Source organism: Naegleria fowleri, assembly GCF_008403515.1.
Source record: "Naegleria fowleri strain ATCC 30894 chromosome Unknown tig41, whole genome shotgun sequence".
Lineage (NCBI taxonomy): Eukaryota > Heterolobosea > Eutetramitea > Acrasida > Naegleriidae > Naegleria > Naegleria fowleri.
This window is the reverse complement of record NW_025407973.1, coordinates 341,587-365,974: the sequence shown is the minus strand read 5'-3', so window position 1 is coordinate 365,974 and position 24,388 is coordinate 341,587. Positions and strand designations below refer to the sequence as shown.

Genomic DNA, 24,388 nt, shown 5'->3' with positions numbered 1-24,388 from the left:
TTAGAACTTTTGTAAAATATTAAATGACTAGAATTTTTAATGCCCATAACCTTCGATCCTTTCATAATCAAAGGTTTAGAGTCATGTATTCTGCCGGCATTGTACAAAATCAACATTGTGTCTCTTGCATTTAGTTTCCTTATTTGATTTCAAATTCAAAAAAATGTCCACTTCCGAACAGGAAAGAAAGCTTGTGGTGTTTTTATTTAAACAAATCATGAAAACATGTCGAACGTTTGACCAGTATCCTCTCTTGAAGACTTCTTTGATTAATCCATCTTATACAAAATCCGATTCCATCATGACAAGGTAAGAATTTGCGTGGAGATTATCAAAGCGATAATGATGGATTCGGAATGATGATGCTTAATGCACTGATATTAATATGTTATAATATCTGTTTTTTAATTGATCAAACCAAACCGATGTAAAAATTATAACCCGATGATGAATATTATGAACTTTCCAATACAATACAATTTCAACTGATACTTGTGATTGAACCTATGAAAATGGAATAAATCAGAGGCTGGGCATATACAAAAGTAGGAAAAGAAGTCATTGAAAAGATTTACGGGAAATATTCTGGCTTAATGTACGTCCCGAGATGGAACAGTGCAACACTTCATGAAACATCCAAGTTTACTGATATTTGTAAACAAACATTTCGAAATCCAAAGTTTGTTGAAGATGAAAAAACGAGAAAGGAAGGATTCGAAGTTGGTTTCGGAATATTGAGTGAATTTAATTCTCATTTAGAAAGAGTCAAAACAATGGAAAAGAAAGAAATGATTGAACTAAGAAAATTATCACCCAATATTCAGGTTCCAATTAAGGTATTGGACGAGGAAATGACTGAAACTGAATCGGATGTGTTTAGAACAGCAAGTGATTCCATGGCTGACATGAAGGACGATGAACGGCTGCAAAAATTCTCAAGTCAGACACACAACCAAGACAAACTCGATGGAAGTGACATGTATTTGGTATTGACAGAGAAACCACGAAAAAATCATCTTTTAGTAGCTCATCCTCTGCTGGAGGATACACGGTTTGAAAGAACTGTTGTGCGTATGGACAATGACAAACAAACACTCGGATATATTATTGGCAAACTAACTTTTGAATCAGAACAAGACGAGGAAGACAACAATGACAATGAAGAAAATATTGCTAAGTTGATGGGAGAGGACTCTCTGGACAAAGAATCAAGTAGAGACACAGATCATGTTATGGACGCCTACAAACAGTTTTCCAAAATGTTTGCTCAAGATGCGATTGAAAATGAACCAGAACGAATAGGTAAATGGTATGAAGGACAGCTGGAAAATGAAATTAGGGATGGAAAATGGATTGTTGTTGAAGCAGATATGGAAAGCATATTACCCTTTGGTGCAGAAACTCCCTATTACCAGGTTTGGGAATACATTGTGAAAAGATTATCTGGTGAATATCTGTCATGGCTTGATTACTTTTCACACAAGCAACCAACACCTTTGAAACGTCCTAATACTTTTCCAAACGTGAGAATTATTGTACTCTAAGGAATTGAGTTAATGGTGAACAATCACCATCGCTGTTCATGCTGCAATAATTTATTTATTCAAACGGCTTATTTAAGGGTTACACATGCTCTAAATTCCCAACCACTTTTACTTGTAAATAAAAACTCCAGCTTGATTGGCATAAGAGTAATCACAAGGATTACAAGAGACAAGCAACTCGCCATCCAAAGGATTCAAAGCCAAACACAACCTTGCATCAAATCCTGTCCATTCTTTTTCTCCACTCTTTCCACATTGATTCCATTCCTTCTTTTGAGTTCCATTTGTCTTGATCGTGTGAACTGCTTTTCTTGAAATGAACATGATAATTCCAGTGACAGGTTCGACCACCATCTTGTCGACAAGTCCATCCTCATTCATTCCTCTTGTAATCTTCTTCAAGATCTTTCCTTTCAAGTTGATGGTCATGAAAGTGCCTTCATGTAGTCCACATGCCACCACAAGATTTCCTTCATGATCAAAGGCCAAAGCATGTGGATATGATAAGATTGAATCTCCACTTGTACTTTCACCAATTTCTCTCAATACAGATCCATCTTCTCCTGACAAGACGGTAACGACATGTTTACCATATTGAGAGAGAACATAAACAGTGGAATCACTTGGATGAACACACAAATTGCTGGCATTTCCATCAATAAAGACTTTCCAAAATGTAGTGGAACCATCGTTGGAGATTTTGACCACACTTCCATCATAAATGTAAAGCAATGCATTGTCATTTGGATCGACAGCAAGAGTGGTAATGTAATATCTGTGTCCTTCATTCAATTCAAAGGTATTTTTGAGTTTTTTGGATTGTAAATCAAACACATAGACCACAACAATGTCATTGGCCTTCGTGTCAATGACATAAATATTCGAATTCTTAGTGTCGACTTCAATGGCAGATGGATTTCTAAAGTTAAAAATCACATCTTCATGATCACCCAACATTTCAGACAATTTGAATTGATTACTGAACGGCATTTGATTACTTCCGATCATTTTGACCAAATTGGAATGAATGGAACGAGATTTCAAGGAATTGTGAAGAGTCTTGTGAATATCACACATCGTGACTTGACATTCCGAACATTCGTAATGGGCTTGTATTTCTTCTTTCCATTCACGACGACAAAAATCACAGAGTTTGGAATTTAAAGATTTCACTTGTGAAGAGTGATCCTTCGTTTTGGTTGCTTGATTGTGAAATTGCAAATGCAAAGCACAATAATTTAATTGACAGGTTGGACAATGATGAGTGGCTTCGGTGGTCTCATCGTCGACTTTGCATTTGTCGCACAGTGGAGAAGAATTGATCATGTTGCGTGATTTTATTGTTTGTTGTCAAGCTCGAGGAACAAGAGGGAAACAAGTAAAATAGATCAAATGAATGTGACATTTGGGCCCAAATTAAGAAAAGATGATCAATTCTGTACACATGGCTAAATAATCATGATATTACTACTTTTACAGTTTTAAAGTTTTCAGACATTGTCTGACCACTATAAAAAACTGTAAATATTGGAACGTTGGTCTTTGTTCATTAAAATGTCAACTGTCAAAGATCTTCAAAAAAAACAAAAATCAACAATTCTGTCATCATGTTCTTCTCAGCCAGCGAAAACTCTCCGAATGACACGTTGCGACAATTTGCTGAATCAAAAGCTAAAAAACAATTTGCTGCCTTCTTAAGTTCAGCCGAAGACGACATTCTCGAATATCCTACCACTTGTTCAACTCTCAATACAACCTCCGGAGTTCTCACTTCGAATACAACAACAACTTCATCGCTAGATCCTTTCAAAGAATTTGAAATTCGAAAATTGACTATTGTAGCAAATTCTAGAAAATCTCTTGCCATTTTGGATTATTATATTCAAAAATTACATTTTCAAACGGTGGATGTCATTTCAGCAAGTAGTGTCGCGGAAGTGGATAAGCTGTCCATGAAGGAAAGAGTTTTGATTAAATCGAAAGTGTCACAAGTGGCAAGAGATTTCAATATTTTAACACGTTGTTGGCATGCGATCGAAAAGATGGAAAAAGTTGAATTGAAACGAATGCGTGACGATTATGCTCTGTTGGAAGAAATTGTCAAGAATGTCTCTGAAAAGAATACAGAATTGACTGAAGCTCGATCTCAGACTGCTCGTTTTTCGACTTGCACTCAGGATGAACCAAAATTAAAGCCATTAGAAGAAGTTCTTCCTTCGGTGAAAGGAAAATTGGATTTAAATCTTGGAGTGCAGTATTATCTAACAAACTATGATGAATTGAACCATTTGGTGAGCACAATGTGTGAAAAGAAGAAGGAACAACATGAAGCACATTTGCATGAATTGGGCCTCTTGCAAGATGAATATCACCTTGAGTAAGAATCAATTCGACGACATGTGTTTCATGTTTGGCAAATGAATTCTTCTTTAGATTATCATTGTATTTTATTAATACGTAAATGGAAAGATTAATAGTAGCCAATGTTTCTACTTTGTTTTTCAATCCAGCCCTTTTCATAGCCACATTTCTCTAGGCAACGTTCAAACTCTCTAACCGTCATGAGTCGTTCTCTGACAAGGCCTTTCAAGTGCCTCAATAATTGATCCTCAAAATTTTTCTTCGCTTCATCAATGCCGAGCGACATGGCCAATGAAACGCATTCAATTAACTCAAAATCAAAAAATTCCATTTGTGTAAGTTGTTTTTCAGATCGTTCTTGTAAATCATCAATGCCAAGTCGTTGAGACTGAGAAATCAGTTCAAAAACGTTACTTTTTGTAATGGTAATATGGTTTGAATAAAGATAACGAAAAATATCCTCCAATACATCAAAACTTGAACATTGAATTTCTATGGTAGCCATTTCGTTTCGAGCTTCCATTTCTCTAATTGCCTCAGCTTCTATGAAATTGCTATTGATCAAGACATCAATGTATGGGCATACTTTCATTACAAATGACTTGTGACACAAAATTCCATCTTCGCTCTGCTCAGGATATTCGGAAAATTCGTTTACCTCTTGATTTTCATCAAAGTCTGGAATTCCTTGTTTGATTCTCAGGTTACAGAATGATTTCCTTAATTTATCCAACTCTCTGGTTGGATGATCACTTTCTTTAAACAAGCCTGATGCCAATGAACTCGCATGTTCATCTCTCAACACTGTCTTGATTTCTTTTGGGTCCACAGTAGACATACAACTATAAGGTGTAAACGTCGTCACATCGCTATATTGCAAAATAGTTAACATGTTGGTCATCCCTAAAGTCTCAGCTAAACATAACAACTCATTCAAATATTCCATCTCTTCTCCAAAAATCATCTCCCTGATATTTCTCTCTTTGTAATTCTCTTCTACGTTCACTAGTTGACTCGTGTATAAAAAGTAAATGAAATCATCAAACACATTCTTATCAAATGGTAATGGACCCAAATCAATGTGATGAATAACAGACAGAGGTGATGACGGGTCTTGAATTGATAATTTTGATCCCTGCAATGCTCCACAATATTGTTTTAAAACATTTTCTAGAGCCTCCATTCGATTTGCATGCATGACGGCACCATTTCTCTGTCGATTGACTTTTTCTTTTGAAATTGCAATTTGTTCCTTCAAATTTTTAATTTCTTTCCGAAACTCGGTTTGAAGCATGATTTTATCATTCATTGAGCAATAATATTTTTCAATTTCCTTATTGGTGGAAAGGCTTGCTAAAACGACATCATTCTCTGCAATCCAAATAACTTCGCAACGCGAAAGAGGTCTCTCCAAATTGATCAAAGCATATTCTAACAAGAGAGGCCATCGTGCCAGCATAATCCATGCATGAGTATGGTAAAGTGTGGGTTCCTTTTCATCTCGAAAATGAACAGAAATAGTGAGATCGGAATCATCACGAAAAGAATTTAATTCTTCATCAAGAATGGCGTTATGTTGGGAATGTACGGAATCACTCAATGCCGCTCGGGCGAATTGAGAAAGAGTTTTCAATAAAAGTGATGGTGGTCGTGTGTGGTCCTCATTCGATCTTTCCAGTTCATACGCATTCATGTTTCGAAACATTTTTTTGTAAGATTTTGTAAGGTTTCAGTTCATCTCCAAATTGAAAAGGTCAAATCATCGAATGCACTCAAAGTTTGCGCTTTTTGGATTGGCTCGGGTCAATTTTAGGAGAGGTGGTAGAAGTTAAAAGATTTTCATCGATTTCAATTGTTTTTTCTTCTTCATCTTCAAACCAAAGTTCATCCAAATCAATAATTTCGGTGTCTTTCATCATTGTTGTTCTCTTTGCCACAGGTATCTTGGGCGAAAAACTAAAACTTGAAATTTCTGAATGTTCTTCTTCTTCATCTACAAACTTGAATTCAAATTCTTCTTCTTTCTTTTGTTTCTCTATTGAAGAAGAGTTGTGTGAAGGCAATTGTGATGTATTGGAAAGAGGATGTGAAGTGTTTTCTTCAAAATCACTTCCTCCTATCCTTTCTGAATGAAGAGTTGGCATGCCACTTTTCAAGATGTATTGTGAGGCGTTCATAAAAATTGAACCCATGTTGTGGCCCTTAGAGGGTGCTGTACTTGAGGATGAAGCAGTATTATTTACTTCACTACTGGCAGAAGTAAACAATTTCTCAACAGATAAATCCCTCTCTTGTCCTTTCTTTTTTTCTGATTGTTTTGAAGATAAAGTGTCATGACGATTGTTCACCACTTCACTTCCTGTATTGGTCGTATTATTGTCTTGTTCCAATAATAACTTTTGACTCTCCATATAATTCTTCATGAAGAGAGACAAATCTTCTGCCTGTTCCATTTGATTGGTAACTGCTCTTGAAATTGGTTCAAAGTCAATGTATGGCTTTTTAGTGAGATTTCTCAGCCATGGTGTGCTCTCGGCCATTTCAATTCGATCTTCCTGTGCGAGTTTGGTCTTGGTGGTCAATAGGTACATTTTCCACTTGGCTCTTGTCATGGCCACAAAGAGTAATCTCTTTTCTTCTTGTTCCTCTCTAGAACTTCCCTTCGATCGAAAATGAGGGCAAATGTCATCCACAAGGTCTGTCACAAATACGTACTCGAATTCTAAACCTTTAGAAGAGTGCATGGTGAGAAGGGAGACACCATTTCTAGCACCACTACCACTTTTAGAGGCCTCATCTTCATTGATTTCTTGGAGGAATTTCGAGAGAGTTTCACTGTTCTCTGCAATTCTCAATAATTCCTCAATATCTTTTTCACACATTTCATAATTGGATGTGTATTTTTGTTTCAAGTAACTTTCCACACCAACTCTATTTAGGATGTATTGGATCAGAGAGGAGACAGAGTTTGTCATTTCATTCATTCGGTTTAGATGATTCAAGAAAGTAATGACTGATTTCTTTTCTTCGTTATCCATTGCGATTAAGAAGGGAATTTGACGTCTTAGTGTTAAGGTGATTTTGTACTTGACTCTTTTCTCAATAATGTCAATAAGCTCAGAAATAGAGATACCATTAGAGAGACAGTCTATTAGTGCTGATTTTGTCTCTGTAAAAATTCCTCGATCAGGAATATTTGTGATGTGATCTAGTGATCTGCTATTTAGACTACCTCTTGAAATGCTATCGACCGTATCCAGATATGAAATTAAAACTTGAATCCATGCAGATTTTAAAAAGCTCTCACTCTGTTTGGACTCGAATGGTATACTGTGCTTTCCTAGCTCAATTTCATAGGGCTTAAGAAGGCTATTTAGTCTAGATAGTATTGCAAAATCGCCGTATTTCCTATTACTGTTGTTACTTATTTCTTGTTTGATTGTTTCTACTACAAAGTTAATTTGCTCCATGTGAGTCACAAATTCTTTGATGGTGACTGTTGGTCCATTTCCTTTCTGAGAAATAAGTCTTGACTTGGAATCATCCAGTATAATCGATTCAATGTTGGGTTTGGTAGAGTTGTTAGAGGTATCTTTGGAGTAGTTTTCGAGTAACATGTCAAAACTAGCATTTAGAATATTTGATGTACTTCTATAATTTTGTTTGAGAATGATAATATCGGCATTGGGAAAGTCGTAAGCAATATTTACAAAGTTATGTACATTTGAAAATCTCCAACCAAAAATTGCTTGTTTTCTGAATTTTTCAATGGTGTGAAATGAATGGAGGACATGATTCACTTAATACTTACGAATCTCCCACACAAAATATTCTCTTGTGCTTATTCACCAGCAACTTGGTAAATTCATATTGCAAGTCGTTTGTATCTTGATATTCATCGAGAAGTAAATATTCAATGTCGTTTGAGACTTGACTGAGGAGAGAAGGTTTTTCCTTCAATATTTTTACAATTTTAAAAATTAAATCTTCGTGAGTTAGAATATTCTTCTTTTCTAAAATTTCCTCGAATTCTTGATAGAATGGAGCAAAATATCGTAATGATATATTCAAATCTGATGGTTTCAACTTGGAGGTTACTTCATTTGGTGAAATTCCAGAGTTTTTCACAAGAGCCACGCAATCTTTCATTTGACTCGGTGTGCATTCTTCAGTAATTTCATGTTTTGCTAAATATGGTGATTTATAAGCAAGTATGAGTGGGATGATACATGTGAATGAATATTCATGGAATAATTTTTCAATCTACATACCAATGATGTCAGACATTATAGACAGGATAGTTCTATCATCTGCAATCTTGTAAGATGATTTCACAAGTTTATATTTACGTAATAAAGCAAGACCTTTCGAGTGAAACGTGCTAAATGTTACTTGATTTAATCGTTCATCCAATCGACTCGCTCTCTCTTTCATTTCATTCGCCTTAATGATGTATTTTCATATTCAAAAGTAAAACATTAAAGACAATTTTAAATTAATATTATGATTCTAGAACTTACTGCTGCCTTGGAAAAAGTAAGAGCACAAATTTTGCTTGGGTTTACTTTCATTTCATGCACCAAATAAAAAATTCTTTTCATTAGAATTATGATATATATTATTTGTGTAAATTTCAAGTGTTATTTTCATCAAACTCACCTATAGGTAATGACGGATGTTTTTCCTAATTAAATATAAAAATTTAAAGTTCATGATTTTGATTCACAATATGGTTGTCATTGTGTTTCTACTTGACAATATATTCATGTAAATTCCACCTACCTGTTCCTGGACCTGCCATGACAATCACTTGATCATTCCGAGAACTAACCGCTCTCTTTTGTTCATCATTTAATTTACTCAGTAAATTATCTACAATAGAGGACGAGCTCGGGATACTCTTTACGAGAGAACTTGCATTCGTGCTGATGTCATTACTACTTGACGTTCCCATCGTCATCATCATTGGTGGTCGTTGAGGCCTTTTCAGACGCACGGTTGATTTTCCTGTATTGCTTCCAGATGTGTTTTTAATGTTGTTGTTGTTGTTTCTTGTGGCCTCAAGATGAATTGATTGGGACCTCGGAAGAGGTGGAAGAAAGTCATTGCTCTTCTTCTTGTGGTCATCCTGAGCGTGTGAAGAGGTCCTCGGATTGAGCATTTTTTTCTCCAGTCAGTGCAAGAACTACTGTGAATGCGAAAAGTGAGATGGAATTTCGTTTTCACTTATGAAAAATAAATAATCCGTTTTATTGTACACCCCGCCGTTTTACACACAATCACAAAGATAATTTTGGCTATGACATCAATATTTTTGAATTTTGATATGTTCTGAACGTAGTGAAGGGCATGAATGTTTCGATTGTAAACAATTAAAGAGTTTGGTTGAGCTTGAAAAATTATTTCCATGCTCAAAAAATTTTCTGCATATTAATGATTAGTCTCTTTTTTGACTTCCCACCCATTCGCACTCCCACCCACTTGCTTTCTTAAGCTTATTCAAGTACCTTTTTCGCTGATCGGAATGTTCTTGTGGTAAGGAAGAACATTGTGACAGTGCACCACCTTGATTCGAACCTTTTCGGCAAGGATTTTTTTGAGCTAACTATATAATTTTGTTATTTAATTTCATTTATTTAATTCATCATGTTTTCATGATATTCATGGATTTATCAAGTTATTATAATTTTCATGGATTTATAAAGCAATTGTTTAAATGTGACCTCATATCATGGAGCCCAGGGAAGCGAATAAGAGACTCAAAGCGCAATTGAATGAGATGTGTGTCCAAATGGCAACTATTATGCAGAGAATAGGGAAGATGGAGCGCAACAACCTTCAAGGTACTCCAGTCATTAATATTGCGGAAGAAAAAGATTAGGAATTGAAAGCGAAGCTGAAAGAAGCAATTAATGAAATGGAGATAAACAAATATATAGAGAACAAATTTAACCCTTTACATACTTCAGATAAGAATTTGTTAACACAATACGAAACCTTAAAAGGAGCAGCGAGAAGTGTAATAAGAGTGGCAATCAAGTATCCAGAAGATAAGGATTTACTGGAAAATGTGGCCAAATTGGAGAAACAAGCCACACAATTACATGTTACTGCGTTGAACCCAGTTCTAGGGGAATGTTATAGTATGATTCAAAACAATCGTACTTTAGCAGAGAGTATGTCAGATATTCTTGCGGTAAACAAACTGCACAAGATGTTAAAGAACTATGGTGACAGTAAGCAAACAAAGAAAGAAGGTGGTTTTTATGGAAAGAATCAAGTACAAGGATAGGCTAAATAAGAAAAGAAAGATGGAAAAAGGGAATGGAAAAGAGACGAAGAGATTTTTTGTCACAAGTGTCAGAAAGCGGGTCACAAGGTAAGAGATTGCCCTTCCGGAAAGAGTGCGAATAAAGCCCCCACTTCAGACTACCCGCCTTTCGATGCCACTGCAGAACAATTAGAAGAGAGAAAAAAGGCAATCCATTCCATGTCAGACAAATGGAGCGAGTTGAGAGGTGCTTCAAAATAAGTTGTGGAGATCTATGTGAAAATTTCTCGAAAATCGGTGTAAAACGGTGAGGGTGTACAATACCAATTTATTTTACAAATATTTATTTAAAATGCTCAGTAATTATTTCTGTGGCTTCTTATTCACATTTACATTGATATCTAAATGAATTCGACCATATGGAGTTCGGATGGAGTGATGACGTTGACCATTTCCAGTCACCTCTTGTTGTGGTTCCCTTGTTGGAACGACTGCTGGTGATTGTTGTTGAGGCACGGATTCTGGAGCTTGTTGAGCAGTATTGTTTGCTTGTTGTTGTTGGGATTGCTGTTGTTGAGCATGTTGTTGTTCCTGTAATTTTTGTTGAGCTTGTTGAACTTCAGACTTGATATCCATACCAGTGTCTGCTTTCACAGTCTCCAATAATCTCTTGCACAATCTCTTATAATTTTTACAAATGAATGCAACGACAGCAGATGGGCTTTGTTCGTAAATTGCAACTGGAACCTTGGAGAGAATTCTCTGACGAACTTGCAACACTTCTTCTGGCAAGTGTCTCAAGTATTCAATTGGAACTTTTTGGACGATTTGCTTTGGAAGTCTCTTTTGCAACACTTCTTTAGACCAAACTTTCGTATAGGCATTTTCAGGAATGACAAGGCTGGTGTCCTTATTGTATCTAGATGGCAAGTGTGCAATGAAACGTTTGAAATCTTTAGGTGGCAAGTCCAAGATAGTGTTTGGAATCTTGGCTCTATCCTCCATCTTGAGGTGGAAGTATTCAGATGGCAAGTGACGAAGTTTCTCAATACCGACATTAGCAATGACTTCTTTTGGTACGTGTTTCGTCAAGAATTCACTGGACCAAACCTTTTCTTGTTGAACAGTGACTGGAGCTTTGAGTGTTTGTCTGCCTGGTTTTGGTGGAACAATTGAATTTCCATTGAGTGGAATTCTTAAAGCATGAGGACCAAAGAGTGGCTTGTATTTAGTGGTCTTCTTAACCCAATTTCCAAGTCCCTTTTCTTGAGCAACTTTGGTCAATTCTTGTGGAGAGTCGACCTTTCCATTGGTCACGCCTGGATCTGGTTCTTGATAACCTGGTGGATTGGTTGGTGGAGCATTTGGACTCTGTTGTGTTTCCCCACCTTGTTGTTGTGGTTGTTGTGCGTTACTTTCTTGTTGCTGTTGTTGGTCATTGTTGACAGGTGTCTTGGAGAGTTCAAGTTTCTTTGAATCATTATCAGATGGCTTGTAACCACCAGCTCCAATGCACTTTTCGAAGAGAGTCTTGACAAAGGCCTTTGTTTGAGTTCTAAAGAAACTCCACTCTTTCGACCATTTCATTAAGGAAGCGGTCAGACCAACACTGAATTCAATTCCGTCAAGTTTGTGTTGCAACATGGCACACAAATTACACTTCTCAAATGCCAAACGAGGAATGATTCTATATGTGATGGTGGCCCTCAAATAAACTCCAACTTTGGCAACAGGAATTCCTACATTGGCACTTCCAGTCACACTCAAAGAAATGTATGGCTCTACTGAAACTGAAGCTTCCAATCTTTCCACACAAACACCATATCTAAGTTCAACTCCCATGTTAAGACCAACGTTAAAGTTAAAGTGGACAGGAACTGGACCAATTTGGAATTGATAACTCCAATCAATAAGCTTAGGGAATCGCTTCTCAACCAAAGGTTTAGTTTCAGAGAAACATGCTTCAATAATTTCACGAATACGATCTGGAACGAATCTCTTGTTGATGAAAGTGGTTTCAAAGACCTTAACGAAAATATTATCATTGATTGGTTCATCTGGTCTCTTTGTCAATTCACCAGCTGCATCAATCACAATGAATTGTTTCTTGAATAATTTGGCATACATGTTGGCCTTTGCAATCAAGACAAAGTCAAAACTAGTTCGTTCTGTAGAGCATTCGAAAGTAGCACCTGCATATACAAGGAATCCCAAGTACATGTGAACTGCATTGGTACCTAACAACTTTTCAAAACTAAAATGTTTGGCCTTCTTGATAGTGGACAAGTCACCTTGCTTTCTGACAAAGTTAATCATGTTGGATTGATACAAACACAATTGATCGTTTGGATTAACACTGACTTGCATGCATGCCTTTTGATTTTCAAACTTGGCAGCACTAAAGTAATACTTGATCTTTTCCACAATCTTCTTGACAGCATTGATCGCAGCAAGAATTTTGTCCTTGAGCCAATTGACTGCCTTAACCACACCCTTAGCAACGGTCTTGGCAATTCTTACAATACCCCTTCCGACACGATGAGCAATTTGACGCAAATGACTACCCACTTTTCGGAAAGCATGGCCGACTCTTCGGAACGCATGGCCGACTCTTTGGAAAGCTCTTCTGAAGGCATTTCCAATACGTCTGAAGAATCTAATGAAAAGAACGTTCTTTTGTTCCATACTTTCAAAGTTGTCCAACAATTCAAGATCTTCATGTGATAATAAAGATCTTCCAACAAGTCCATATGTGAGAGAGGATCTACGGCGACGATTGTTACGTTGTTTCTTTCGTTTCAATCCCATGGCTTTGGCAAGAGCTTCACCAGACTCATGGGTGCCACAAGTGTAGAGGTAATTCTTTGCAGCTGTACTAATTTCTTCATTCTTGCTTCTCTTGTGAACACGGTAGACATGTTTAATGGAGGTACCTCTTCTCAAATGTAGTTCTCTTTCACTTTGAGCATTGATGAGTGAGGCCTTGACCAGTGGGCTATAACCAGTCGATCCCAAAATTTCATGAATCATATCGTCGACACTCTTCTCATCCCTCAAACGTTTCTTCAAGTTTTCAACAATCAAGACCTTGATCGAGTCAGGAACACGATCATCAGCCAAGAACATGTACAAGATTTCAACTTGAACACCTTTACCAGCATTGTTCAATGCATGGAAATTGGTAGTGAGTTCGGTAAGGTCTTTTGATTTACCAATTCTTGTGACAATTTCCTTGACAATCATTCTTTGCAAACGAACATCCCTCAATCTATTGGCAAGGTCAGCATAAGCCATGAATGCATTCTCCTTGACTTCGTTGTTGTAGTCATCATCAATCTTGTACTTCTTGGATCCACCACGAGCAAATGCCTTAATACCTTGTGATTTCAAAGTCTTCAATAAACTAAAGACGGATTCAGTTGGATAGGCAATCACAATAGAAGCATAAACGTAGTTACTAGTCAAGTAAGGATGCATGGTTGATAATTGAATCAACTTTTCTTGGACACGAGAGGACTTGACAGTGGCACACAAGTTTTGAATACTTTCCAAGTAATTTTTGAGAGCAGTCTTGGAAGTCCTATCCAACTTGTTGGTATTCAAAGTCTTGATACCTTTTGAGATTTCAGCCAACAAAATATCAGCACTCTTGATTGGATGTAATTTGCTGTACTTGGCAAGAGCGGTCAACACTTGATTTGATTCTCTCGAAAGAGATGGGTCTTGTTTGACACCATTCAACAAAGTACGGAAGAATCTTGGAGAGAATTGTTTTCTTTTCAATGACAAGGTTGCCTTTCGATCAAACTTGTTCACGCTGAATGAATTTTCGAACGCAAACTCAGAACCCAACTTGGCACCACGTCCATTCTTTTCCAAATTCACGATGGTTTCTTGAATCTTTCCATCGAAACTACCTCTGGTTTTTCTAATCTCTTCCAAGTTGATACTACCAATGAATAGAGTCTCCAACTCACTAGCAGAGTGAGGTTCTGGATTCTTGTCTCTCTTTGACTCCTTGGTTAACTTCTCAAAGGCTTCAAAAGCATAGTGTCGAGGGATATCGCTGGATGGACCAAAGGTTAACTTGATCTTCATACTGGCATGAGTTGGAACGTGCTTTTTCAATGAAACTCTCACCAAATGAGAGGCATCATAGTGTAAGTGTCTCTTTGAGACTGGCATGGTTGAGATAAAGTCATCGTGAGAGAATCGTTGGTAGATACGTAAGGAACGACGAGTCTTGGTAAACTTGCCACGAGTGAATCTCTTCTCGTAGTTCTTGTAGTATTTTCCTCCAAAACCATCGGTTTGAGAACGAGCCTTCTTACGGGTTTCAGTGGTGAGCAAACGAAGGAGACCCTTCTTGATGGCTCTCATGTAACGACTCTCGGATTGTCTGAACACCAAGCTTTGAATATGACCACTCGTTGATTGAACAAACAACATGGGATATTGATTCAATTCTTTGGTAATGTCCGTGGAGGTCATCAAGCGACGATATTTACGTCCACTCAATCCACGAGATCTTCCTTGATATTGAGCAAAGAATCCATTCAAGAAGGTAACAAGAACGACATTCTTTTTACGATCTGAGTCTTGTCCGGATATTTGCAAAGCCTTCTTGGTGGTACTTTGGGAAGGGCAAGTTAAAATCATTTTACCGTACATCAAAGTCTCGGCATTACCAGCTGTACCCTTGCGAGAATTCACGAGACCTCTATTGCCAATCAATGTGGTAGCTCTGAAGCGATAGAGAAGGGATTTTCCCGGAGGACAGTTGACCTTGACATAGTTATTGTTCTTCTTCTTCTTGTTGTTGCTAGTTGAAACTTTTTGTTTGGCAGCATGCATGATGGCATCTACATCGACGTATTTACGATGTACATTGTTTCTGGGAGAAGATGACGATGACTTCTTGGATTCTACAACCGCAAGTGTCAACAGCAAAAACAGTGCGAGAAAGACAGCACCAACAACAAAAGTGGATGATGAAGACTGGCCGATGTGTCGCACCATTTTGATGTCAAAGTTGTTGATGGTGTTGTAGTTATGATAACGTGGTTGTTGTAGTCAAACTACGACACAAGAGTTGTTTTTTTGTTTTCTGATTAACAGTGATGTTAAAATAAGCTCTCACTGTTTCGGGTCTGAGATGACCACTGAGATGACTATGAAATTTGTATTTTTTCAACTGTGTGAGAGCACTTGAAAATAGACCAGAGCAACAAGATTGTGCGGGTCACTGAAGATCAAAGTTTGACAGCTGAAGTTTTGGACCTGATGAGATCCAAAGATGTCTAAACAACAGTCTGTGAAATTTCTGTTGAATGCGGATGGCTTCCTTGATTTCAGGGGCTCTTTATATAATCATTGTTACACCGACACTAGGTCATGGTTGGTGAGAATAGGAGTCGTCAGACTTTTGTAAATGGTGCAAACAGGTCTGAGATACCATTTTCAAACGATCCGTATCTCCGTCTTTTTTAAGGCTATTGCCTTTTTGTTTTGAGGAATACAGCTGTACAAAGGAGGTGGTTGTAAGGACGCCCCAAGTAAGACAGGAAAGTGGGGTTTTTTGTTGAGGAAGTGTTTTGAGATCCAGCTGCAAAGGATGAAGGACCGCGCTTGAAGCAAGTCGTCATTGTAATCACTTGAACCGTAACGGTAGACCAACTCAAAAAAAAACCACCCTCAATTCTTTATCTCTCACTTTTAAGCCCACTCAATATGGACGCAGGTGTAGTCGTTGATGATCAATGTATTAAGGAATTCAAGGCATTCCACTCAAAGGACAGCAAATGGAGATGTATTCTTTTTACCGTCAACGATAAGGGAGATCGTGTAGAGGTTGCGAAACAAGTTGAAAAGGGAGGAAATGCCGACACTTGGGATGGTTTCTTGAGCTCTGTGGTCGAGGCTGATTTCAGCGATAAAGGATGTTGGGCTGTGTATAACTTGGAGATGACCAAGGAGGACCAAGGAGTTGAAAGACAAATCTCCAAACTTGTTTTCCTTCACTGGGTCCCATCCAAGACCAAGCCAAGAGCAAAGATGTTGATGAGCTCCACCAAGCAATCTCTCTTCAGCAAATTCAATTGTTCCATGGTCAATATTGAGGGTACATCATTGGGCGATATTGCCGAGAAGAATATTTTGGATAAACTCAAGAGCTCTCTTTAAAGAAGCACAAAGGTTTCATGGTGTTCTTGGTATCCTTTCGGATTTTCAATGAGCCACAAATGTACCAATAAAGCTTCCTCTCCTCAAGATTTGGATCACCATCATTGAAGTTCACTCTTCCTTTCAAAAAAATTTAGATTTTCTTTTTGGGTCTGCTCTTTTCTGTTTCGGCTTCTGTTTTCTGGTTCAAACTCCAGATTGCAAATACACGGTTTGTTGCACAAACAACTGTTGTGTTTTTGTACACACAGAAACGTGGGAGTGAAGGCCTGAAAGACTCGTTTCTTGGGAGGATCATTGTTTAAAAACGATTATTAATTGGAAAATGGTCCGTCCATCCCATCAGCATAAATCATCATCAGAGTCCAACGGAAAGATAATTCCATGTCATCATCAACACTCTTCCGATATTGGATTTATGGATGTGTTTGGACCAGTTATTGTTCATAGAGAACCAAAAGAGCCTTTCCATTTCAACAACAACAACAACAGCTTGCCAAGTCAACGTAATACCGATACAGAGAGAACAAACATCAACTCCTCCCGAAATCACAAGAAAAAATTAAGGGGAGGCAACAATGAAAAACATCACCGCCAGCATCATCACGGCAAGAAAAATGAGGTTTTGAATGAATTTTGTCACGATTTTGCTGGAAAGCCACGAGGAGGCAACAATGAAAAACATCATGGCCAGAAACATGACAAAATTCATTCGAAAACCATGTCAGACACAACAAAGTTTGTGGCTAGTGACGATTTATTCAGCGTTCCAAATATTGGCGGAGCTACTCGAGTAAAATCGGTTGACGAATGCAGCCGTGACAAAAGAGCTTCAATAATTATGGACGATTCATTGTGGAGTTTTCCTGGAGAAATACATACCTTACCGCACGCTGGTGGTGACAGTGATGATGATTACGAGGATGAAGAAATTTCAAATGGTGTTCCAATTACTGCATCCCGCACAAACAATTCATCATCTAATCCATTAGGAATTGAAGAGAATTCTAAGATAAGCTCTTCTTGCACACCTCCCTCTTCTTGCTCTCCTCTCTTCCAATTCATGATGCAACAACAAATGCAAAGATTGAGAAATAATCAAACGGCATTAACTTCGAAGAGGTCTTCCAATTCTAACAATATCTTCTCAAAACATGGAAATACTAAACAACACTCAAAAATCAACGACAAACTTCAACAACATGAAGATGAAGATTTTGAGGATGTTGAAGAGGAGCCAAGTAGCAACGTATTTATTGAACATGGATCTACTTCATCTTCTCCACCTGTTCCTATTATCCCTCGTTTTCATCAAAAGAGCTCAAGACGATTTTCAGATGCTCACAAACTTGTAGCTTTAACAGAAAATTCTAATACTCAAAGGATTTCTAAGAACAATATTTCACTTCGAAGAAGCAGGAGCTATGGCGGTACATTATCAAACTATAACAAGACCAAGAAACAATATGGAAATAGAAAACTTGACGAAAACACTCTTTCCAAGTTCAACAAACATAAAAAAAGGGGGAAGAACAAACATAGAGAACAACATATGAAAAAGATGGAGAGGAGTCGTGCTGTGCCTGGCATGGTTCTATCTGGTGAAGAGTCTGATATGGCTACAAATGAAATTATTTTCGATCCAGCATTTAAATCCAGTAGTTATGAAGAGGATATTTTCGATTCCTCTCGAAATAAGAACAACAAAACTGATACTTGCAGTTACAACAACATGTATGACGAACCTATCACTCCAAACAAAAGACATGTGGTACAAGACGATGACTTTTTTGCAATTCCAAAGCAAGAAGAACATAGCATTGAAAAAGAAGATCATACATCCAAGCCATCAAGAAATCGCTCATCTTCAACACTTTCGAACACATCTTCATGCTCCAATATATCCTTAGATGGAATGAGGCCCACAGCCATCATTGAATTTCAAAGATGTAGCACTTCTTCAACGACAACAGACACCACTTCTATTCCTTCAAGATCACAGTCATTCTCCACAAGTGTTATTACCTCTGATAAGGAAGAAGATCAATTTAATACCAGCAACATTTCTGGTTTACAAGGAGATGATATATTTGATGCGATTCCGTCCGTATCATCAACATTGTACAATGATGATGAAGGCCTTCAAAGTGACAGCATTTTCGACCTTCCACACTCGACCTTCGAACATAAAGAACAAGTGAAAGTCATGTCTTCTGTAAGCATGCTACCTAGCATGGCACATGAAGACACAAATAACACTCCTAAAAAAGCATCTGATACCACCAAGACAAAAAAACCCAAGAAGGATAAGAAAAAGCACATGGTTGGTAATCTCATGTTAAATCTGTCCACCCAAAATGAGGAAGAAACGCCCAGACTAGTCAAGACAGAAAAAGATGTTAGAGATTCCGTTCGGAATATTGTACAGCCAAAAATTACTGAGAGTGGAAGTTTTATGCTTTCTGATAGGTACAAGGCAAATCAAGATGGAACCCAAAGAAACGAAATTTCGCCAGAAAGTGCTCAACTTACTATCGATTCTGCTCAATCATTTATTAATGCATTTAATATTCTTTCACTGAATTCTACAAAAGGACCATTCCTTCAGCGGCCCAATCAGCCACCAAATAACAGCGAATCGGAAGCACAACGCCTAAGACAAGCGCTCTCTGGAAATACATCAATCGCTCCTCCAGTAATGGCTACTGTCAATAGTTTCAAAATGCCTGTCAATAGTGCAGTCCTATCCACTAGCAAAAGTGTGAAGACTGAAAAGAAAAAGAGAACATTGAAGAGATTTAATAATGAAGATTTCACATGGAAAGATTTGATCATGCTGAATAACTTGGGAAGCGGGTTTTCCTCACAAGTAATTAAGTGTAGCAATTCAAAAACAGGAAAACACTATGCTTTAAAGAAAATTGATCTATCGATGAACGATACGAAAAATTCTTCCAAAATGATCATTACAGAATTTAATTGCTTGGCTGAATGTAGAGACTGCCCATACATTGTTCGAATCGTAGACATTTATCATTTTAAAGAAGAAAAAGAACTTTTCTTGCTCTTAGAATTTATGGATAAAGGTACACTTAAAGATGTGATAGAGAAGACTAAAGGATCTGTATCTGAGGAGTTTATTAGCTTGGCAGCATGTCAATTGTTGTTAGGCCTTGCCTATGCCCACGAGAAACAAATTATTCACAGAGATATTAAGCCAGAAAATATTTTACTCAACTCGGAAGGGTACGTGAAACTAGCCGATTGGGGAATGTCTTGTATCATGCGAAACAAAAGCCATACTCATACTCATCTTGGAACTGAGGTATATATGAGCCCAGAAAGGCGTGTTAGTTCGGATAACAAACACAGCTATCCTTGCGACATTTATGCACTCGGTCTTTCACTACTCGAACTCGCTCTTGGAAGAGTACCAATTCTCCAAGTATGGGATTTTAATGATCTCTATCGAAAGCAAACAAGCGAAGGATCTTTTTGGTTAGACGCGTTTATCCCATTCTCGCAATTTTCTGACGAATTTTCACAATTTTTGAAAGCATGTCTTGAAAAAGATCCTGAAAGTAGAATGTCATGCAGTCAGTTATTGAGACTTCCTTTTATTACTCGATACAACGGTCACAATGAAAAAGAATGGGGAGGTGAACGAGATAGACTTACCGTTTTAGAATTCTTGAACGGATAGAACTGGATCAAAACCATCGTTAAGATTTGATTCAATGTATTGTTAAGGAGCAAAACTCGATAAAAGAGTTAGAGAGATGAAGCAACTTCAGGTTTATTGCAATTCCAACCAATGTAGGTGTTAGAAGAACCTGGACAATTCCACACATGTAATGACGTAATCGTCACATTCGAATAATATCTCATTAGGGTCTTTGTAATTATGAGGTATCAAATAACAATTTTGAACATTGTGTGATGGATGTTTATGGTTAATTATACAAGATTGTGGAAAAAAAAGACTTTGAGCAAGGACATTCCAATTAAGCATTCAAGTCGAGATGAATGTTGGTCAATTTGGTCAAAATTTCTTCTCTCATTTCCTTGCTTGGGAATTTCACTTCCAATTCCATAGCAGGTGGTGTTTGTTTAGATTGTTGTTCATCTTCCAAAGTCATTGACAAACCATCTTTATCCATATCTGCTGCCTTTCTTCTGATTCTGGTGTATTTCAAATTGAATACGTGGACCTTATTAGACATTGGTCCTTTCTTTCTCTTAACAATTGCATAATCGCTCAAAATATGAAGGGCAACAAAATAAGGCGCCTTATTCTTTGTGGTTGATTCTTTTCTCTTCTCGTAGAGATAACCACGAAGTTTCTTCTCAGTGTGGATCCATTTTCTTCCTGAGTTTTCTGGAAGAGTAAGTTGCAACTTTTCCAATAATTTTGATGCCATGGCCTCAAACTCAACACCTCTTTTAGCTTCGTTGACAAATCCTGTAATGGATTGAACTTCATTAAGAGCTCTCTTGAGAATTTTATAACCTGTAGATTCTGTACTGTCACTGTTTTTCATGAGATCTGTGAGAAGAAGGTTGTAACGAGGCAAACGTTGGACAGGTTGCTAAATGTCATGAGGGTGTGACATTATAATTAACATGACCATGGTCACATGAAATTCACAATGAGTCATACAAACATGAGCGCTTGTGAAAAAAAACTTACAATCAAGAAAGATCCCAAGTCGGTCTGACGAAAACCTTGATCCAACAATTCATTTGAAATTTGATCCAAAAAGTCAGCAAATGGCTTATACTGCTTAATACAAGCAAACATCATTGCCTCAGCTCTGTCATAATTATTCACAAAGGAGCAATAGGTCTTAAAACTTGGTGCATACGAAAGTACCAATTCACCAATCTTGTATTCCACATTTTCCCACAATTCCTCTTCATTTTGGAATAAGGCCTTAAGTTTTGTTAAAAATGCATAATTGACCTTATAAATCAAATCAATATCTTTGAAAATGATGTCAAATTTTTCTTTTGGAAGAATTGTTTTTGGTGACGTAATAATTCTTTCCATATAAATCTTTCGACAAGTATCCAAAGCTTTCACATAGGATTCCTCTGTGGAAAGTAATTCACGAGAAATGGCTTTTCTTTTGGCTAATCTTTTTTCCTTCTTCTTTTCTTCTTCTTCTTCTTCTTTTTGTTTTTCTTTCATTTCCTTAATTCTCTTTTCTTTACGTTGTAAACGTCTCTGTTCTTTACGTCTCTCTTTTTCTTCATTCTTGATACGTTCTTCTTCTTCTTTACGTTTGGCTTCTTCCTCTTCTTCACGCATTCGGCGTTCCATTTCTTGTTGTAATTCTAATTCTTCATCGAGAACAGATGCTTCGAGTTCTTCAGGTTCACTCTCATCGTCAAGTGCTGCAGGTTCTAATTCTGTAGGTTGTAATTCTTCTTCATCGGCTGGTTCTAATTCTGTAGGTTGCAATTCTTCTTCATCTGCAGGTTCCAATTCAGAGGCCAATAATTCTTCATCATTAGAAGGTCTGAGTTCAGTCATTTCATTATTCTCTTCTTCTTCTTCGTCCTCTTCTTCGTCTTCCTCGTCTTCATCATCATCATCATCATCAAAGCTTGCCAATTTGAAGGCATTGCTATCAATGGGTTTAAATGAAGCATTATCATCATCAAGAGCTTGTCTAATTTCATCTTCAGTAGCTCCATTATTTTTCATACTGAGAATTCTGTCACAATTGGATAAATCAATCATTCCAATCATGTCTGTCATGTATCCCATAGCACCTTCAATACTATCAATGTAATCTCTAATTTCATCGACATTGTACAAGTTATAGAGAGTTTCACATGAACTTTTTCTAATTTCAAAATTTTGACGAGTAGGTTCTTTCATAATGACACGTAACATGGTATCAACAATTCCAGTATCTTTCAATTCAATAGCTGACATTTTAGTTCTAGCAAAGTTGGAAAATAATTTCAAAAGAGCCATCAATATTTGAATTTCGACTGGTGACACTTCTTTGATTTCTATCATTTGGAAGTATCTGTCAAATGCTTGAGCACAAATGGAAGCAAAGTTAATTTCACTCAATCTTTCTAAAAGTGTTCTCGAGTTACCAATATAAACACAAATGGCAACTGCATTGAGAACTAATTTTGAGCTTGTTTCTTGTTTGATAAATGCAGAGAGAATGGAAAGGATTTTCTTGGATGCCATCTTGACCAGTACAGCAGGATCACGAACTGTTAAGAGTCGTTGACATGTGAGAGTTGAAAAGTTGAAAAGGACATTTTGTGTAACAACAACAATTCATCCATTAAACACAATCGAAAGGACATGATGATTTCACAAACTTGTCGTCACACACTCCCCAAAAAAACACTTACCCAAATTTGAGAGTGCTCCAGTCGATGGTTCTAAAATTTGCAAATATTCACTCTCCAACAATCCAATCAACAAGTCAGGAATTTCAGAATTCACAAATGGAGGAATATTTTCATCGTCTTCTGTTGCTTCCCATAACAATTCACATGCCTTCTTTTGTTTGGAAGGAATTCCAGATTTCAAGTCATTCACAACTCCACTCATTGATTCTTCATTCAATGATTGACTTTCTTCTTCATTTGAAATTAAATGTGTTTGTCCAATAATGTGTAAAACTTTAGAGGCAGCTTGTGACGCTTCTTCAAAACAAGATTGATATAATCCAAATAAATTTGATAAAACAAGATGAGATCCTGTTTCTACCATTGTTTTGTGGTTTGCATTTGAAAAGTGACATAAATATTGATACAATTGCAGAATGGATTTCAAGAGACGTTGAGCGCTTTGATTGGTTTTTTCTTTAGCTTCTTGTTGAAGAGTGACATCCGACAAGATGGTTTTTAACAATGAAATGACATTGAGAGTAGTTCCAACCATAAATGCTAATTCTGCATCATCTAATGAATCCAAGGTGATTATATGATGATCATCATTGATTTCGGAATTATTATTGTAAAGGTGATCAAGATCATCATGATGGACAACAAGGGAGATATGATGATGATGATGCAAACCATGATGATGAAAACCATGTTAGATGTGATTTCCAAAAAAACTCACAAAACACTCACTTTTCACAAGTAATGCCAAAATGGCACAACAATTATCCAATGCAAATTCAGCTTGTTTTACATTCTTTAAATAATGAGCGAGTAGAGTCGCAGCCATTTCGTGACACTTGAATCGAGTGAGAGTTGATTTGTTGTCCGCTGTACATGACAATTATTATTATTCAAACATGTTCACCATCAACACACCATTCAATTTGACATTAAAAAGGACATTGATGATTCATTTTCAATTTATAAAACACCATCATCATTGGTTCGTCATCATCATAAAACATCATCATTGGTGGTTCATCATCATTGGTTCATCATCATCATCATCATTCAAATTGAATGAACACCATCATCATTGATTCAAAGACAGAGACTCTCTCTCTATTCGCACACACAAACACAACAAAAACCTCATCATCAAACACACTTACCAATCAATGCAGCATTTCTCAAAAAGGCAGTGACATCTCTCACAGGTTGAATCATATTCTTGTGTTCACGAGCCATTGAAATCATTTCATCCACCGTATCCGATCTCTTCACAATTTCCTGACACAATTTTGGATTCAAACTTGCCACAGTGGCTAAAATATTCACCACAATAAATTTAAAATTCATTTCCTTATTGGAGAGCATTAAACATAAATCATCGAGAGCTTCGGAAGCAGGATCGAATAATTCTTTTTGAAAATCAATGGAACGAGCTTCTCGAGTCATTTGAACGAGAATGGAATGACCACTGGCAATGTCTCCCTTTTTTTGTAGATCGAGAATTTGTTGGAGACGAGAGGAGATGGAGGAGGAGCTCATGATGACAGTAGGAGTTTGAATTTTTTTTTTGAAAACTGTTGGAATTGTCAACTGTCAAAAAGTTGTCTAACGTGTTAACACTTTTCATAAAAAAGAATATTTACACCAATATATA

The 24,388-nt window shown here is 37.1% G+C and overlaps 10 protein-coding genes across 10 annotated transcripts; 5 read left to right on the top strand and 5 right to left on the bottom strand.

Annotated features, from left to right (window-relative positions):
* Positions 1-163: 163 nt before the first annotated feature.
* Positions 164-1,544, top strand: FDP41_004852 (uncharacterized protein; the record flags this gene model as incomplete). Its single annotated transcript, XM_044708312.1, has 2 exons — positions 164-309; positions 527-1,544. The coding sequence occupies 2 exons, from the start codon at positions 164-166 to the stop codon at positions 1,542-1,544; spliced, it is 1,164 nt and encodes a 387-aa protein (XP_044560890.1).
* Positions 1,545-1,652: 108 nt separating this feature from the next.
* FDP41_004851 (uncharacterized protein) lies at positions 1,653-2,870 on the bottom strand (the record flags this gene model as incomplete). Its single annotated transcript, XM_044708311.1, has 1 exon — positions 1,653-2,870. One exon carries the CDS (start codon positions 2,868-2,870, stop codon positions 1,653-1,655), a length of 1,218 nt encoding a protein of 405 aa, XP_044560889.1.
* A 281-nt stretch (positions 2,871-3,151) lies between these two features.
* Positions 3,152-3,925, top strand: FDP41_004850 (uncharacterized protein; the record flags this gene model as incomplete). Its single annotated transcript, XM_044708310.1, has 1 exon — positions 3,152-3,925. The coding sequence occupies one exon, from the start codon at positions 3,152-3,154 to the stop codon at positions 3,923-3,925; it is 774 nt and encodes a 257-aa protein (XP_044560888.1).
* An 89-nt stretch (positions 3,926-4,014) lies between these two features.
* Positions 4,015-5,610, bottom strand: FDP41_004849 (uncharacterized protein; the record flags this gene model as incomplete). Its single annotated transcript, XM_044708308.1, has 1 exon — positions 4,015-5,610. The coding sequence occupies one exon, from the start codon at positions 5,608-5,610 to the stop codon at positions 4,015-4,017; it is 1,596 nt and encodes a 531-aa protein (XP_044560887.1).
* A 67-nt stretch (positions 5,611-5,677) lies between these two features.
* FDP41_004848 (uncharacterized protein) lies at positions 5,678-9,066 on the bottom strand (the record flags this gene model as incomplete). Its single annotated transcript, XM_044708307.1, has 6 exons — positions 5,678-7,661; positions 7,717-8,092; positions 8,177-8,348; positions 8,426-8,498; positions 8,565-8,589; positions 8,688-9,066. The coding sequence occupies 6 exons, from the start codon at positions 9,064-9,066 to the stop codon at positions 5,678-5,680; spliced, it is 3,009 nt and encodes a 1,002-aa protein (XP_044560886.1).
* Positions 9,067-9,822: 756 nt separating this feature from the next.
* FDP41_004847 (uncharacterized protein) lies at positions 9,823-10,197 on the top strand (the record flags this gene model as incomplete). The annotated part of the gene is made up of 1 exon (XM_044708306.1): positions 9,823-10,197. The coding sequence occupies one exon, from the start codon at positions 9,823-9,825 to the stop codon at positions 10,195-10,197; it is 375 nt and encodes a 124-aa protein (XP_044560885.1).
* A 342-nt stretch (positions 10,198-10,539) lies between these two features.
* Positions 10,540-15,195, bottom strand: FDP41_004846 (uncharacterized protein; the record flags this gene model as incomplete). The annotated part of the gene is made up of 1 exon (XM_044708305.1): positions 10,540-15,195. The coding sequence occupies one exon, from the start codon at positions 15,193-15,195 to the stop codon at positions 10,540-10,542; it is 4,656 nt and encodes a 1,551-aa protein (XP_044560884.1).
* A 711-nt stretch (positions 15,196-15,906) lies between these two features.
* Positions 15,907-16,359, top strand: FDP41_004845 (uncharacterized protein; the record flags this gene model as incomplete). Its single annotated transcript, XM_044708304.1, has 1 exon — positions 15,907-16,359. One exon carries the CDS (start codon positions 15,907-15,909, stop codon positions 16,357-16,359), a length of 453 nt encoding a protein of 150 aa, XP_044560883.1.
* Positions 16,360-16,684: 325 nt separating this feature from the next.
* On the top strand, positions 16,685-20,062 carry FDP41_004844 (uncharacterized protein; the record flags this gene model as incomplete). Its single annotated transcript, XM_044708303.1, has 1 exon — positions 16,685-20,062. One exon carries the CDS (start codon positions 16,685-16,687, stop codon positions 20,060-20,062), a length of 3,378 nt encoding a protein of 1,125 aa, XP_044560882.1.
* A 301-nt stretch (positions 20,063-20,363) lies between these two features.
* On the bottom strand, positions 20,364-24,273 carry FDP41_004843 (uncharacterized protein; the record flags this gene model as incomplete). The annotated part of the gene is made up of 5 exons (XM_044708302.1): positions 20,364-20,948; positions 21,050-22,599; positions 22,744-23,298; positions 23,473-23,610; positions 23,895-24,273. 5 exons carry the CDS (start codon positions 24,271-24,273, stop codon positions 20,364-20,366), a joined length of 3,207 nt encoding a protein of 1,068 aa, XP_044560881.1.
* Between the last annotated feature and the right edge of the window lie 115 nt (positions 24,274-24,388).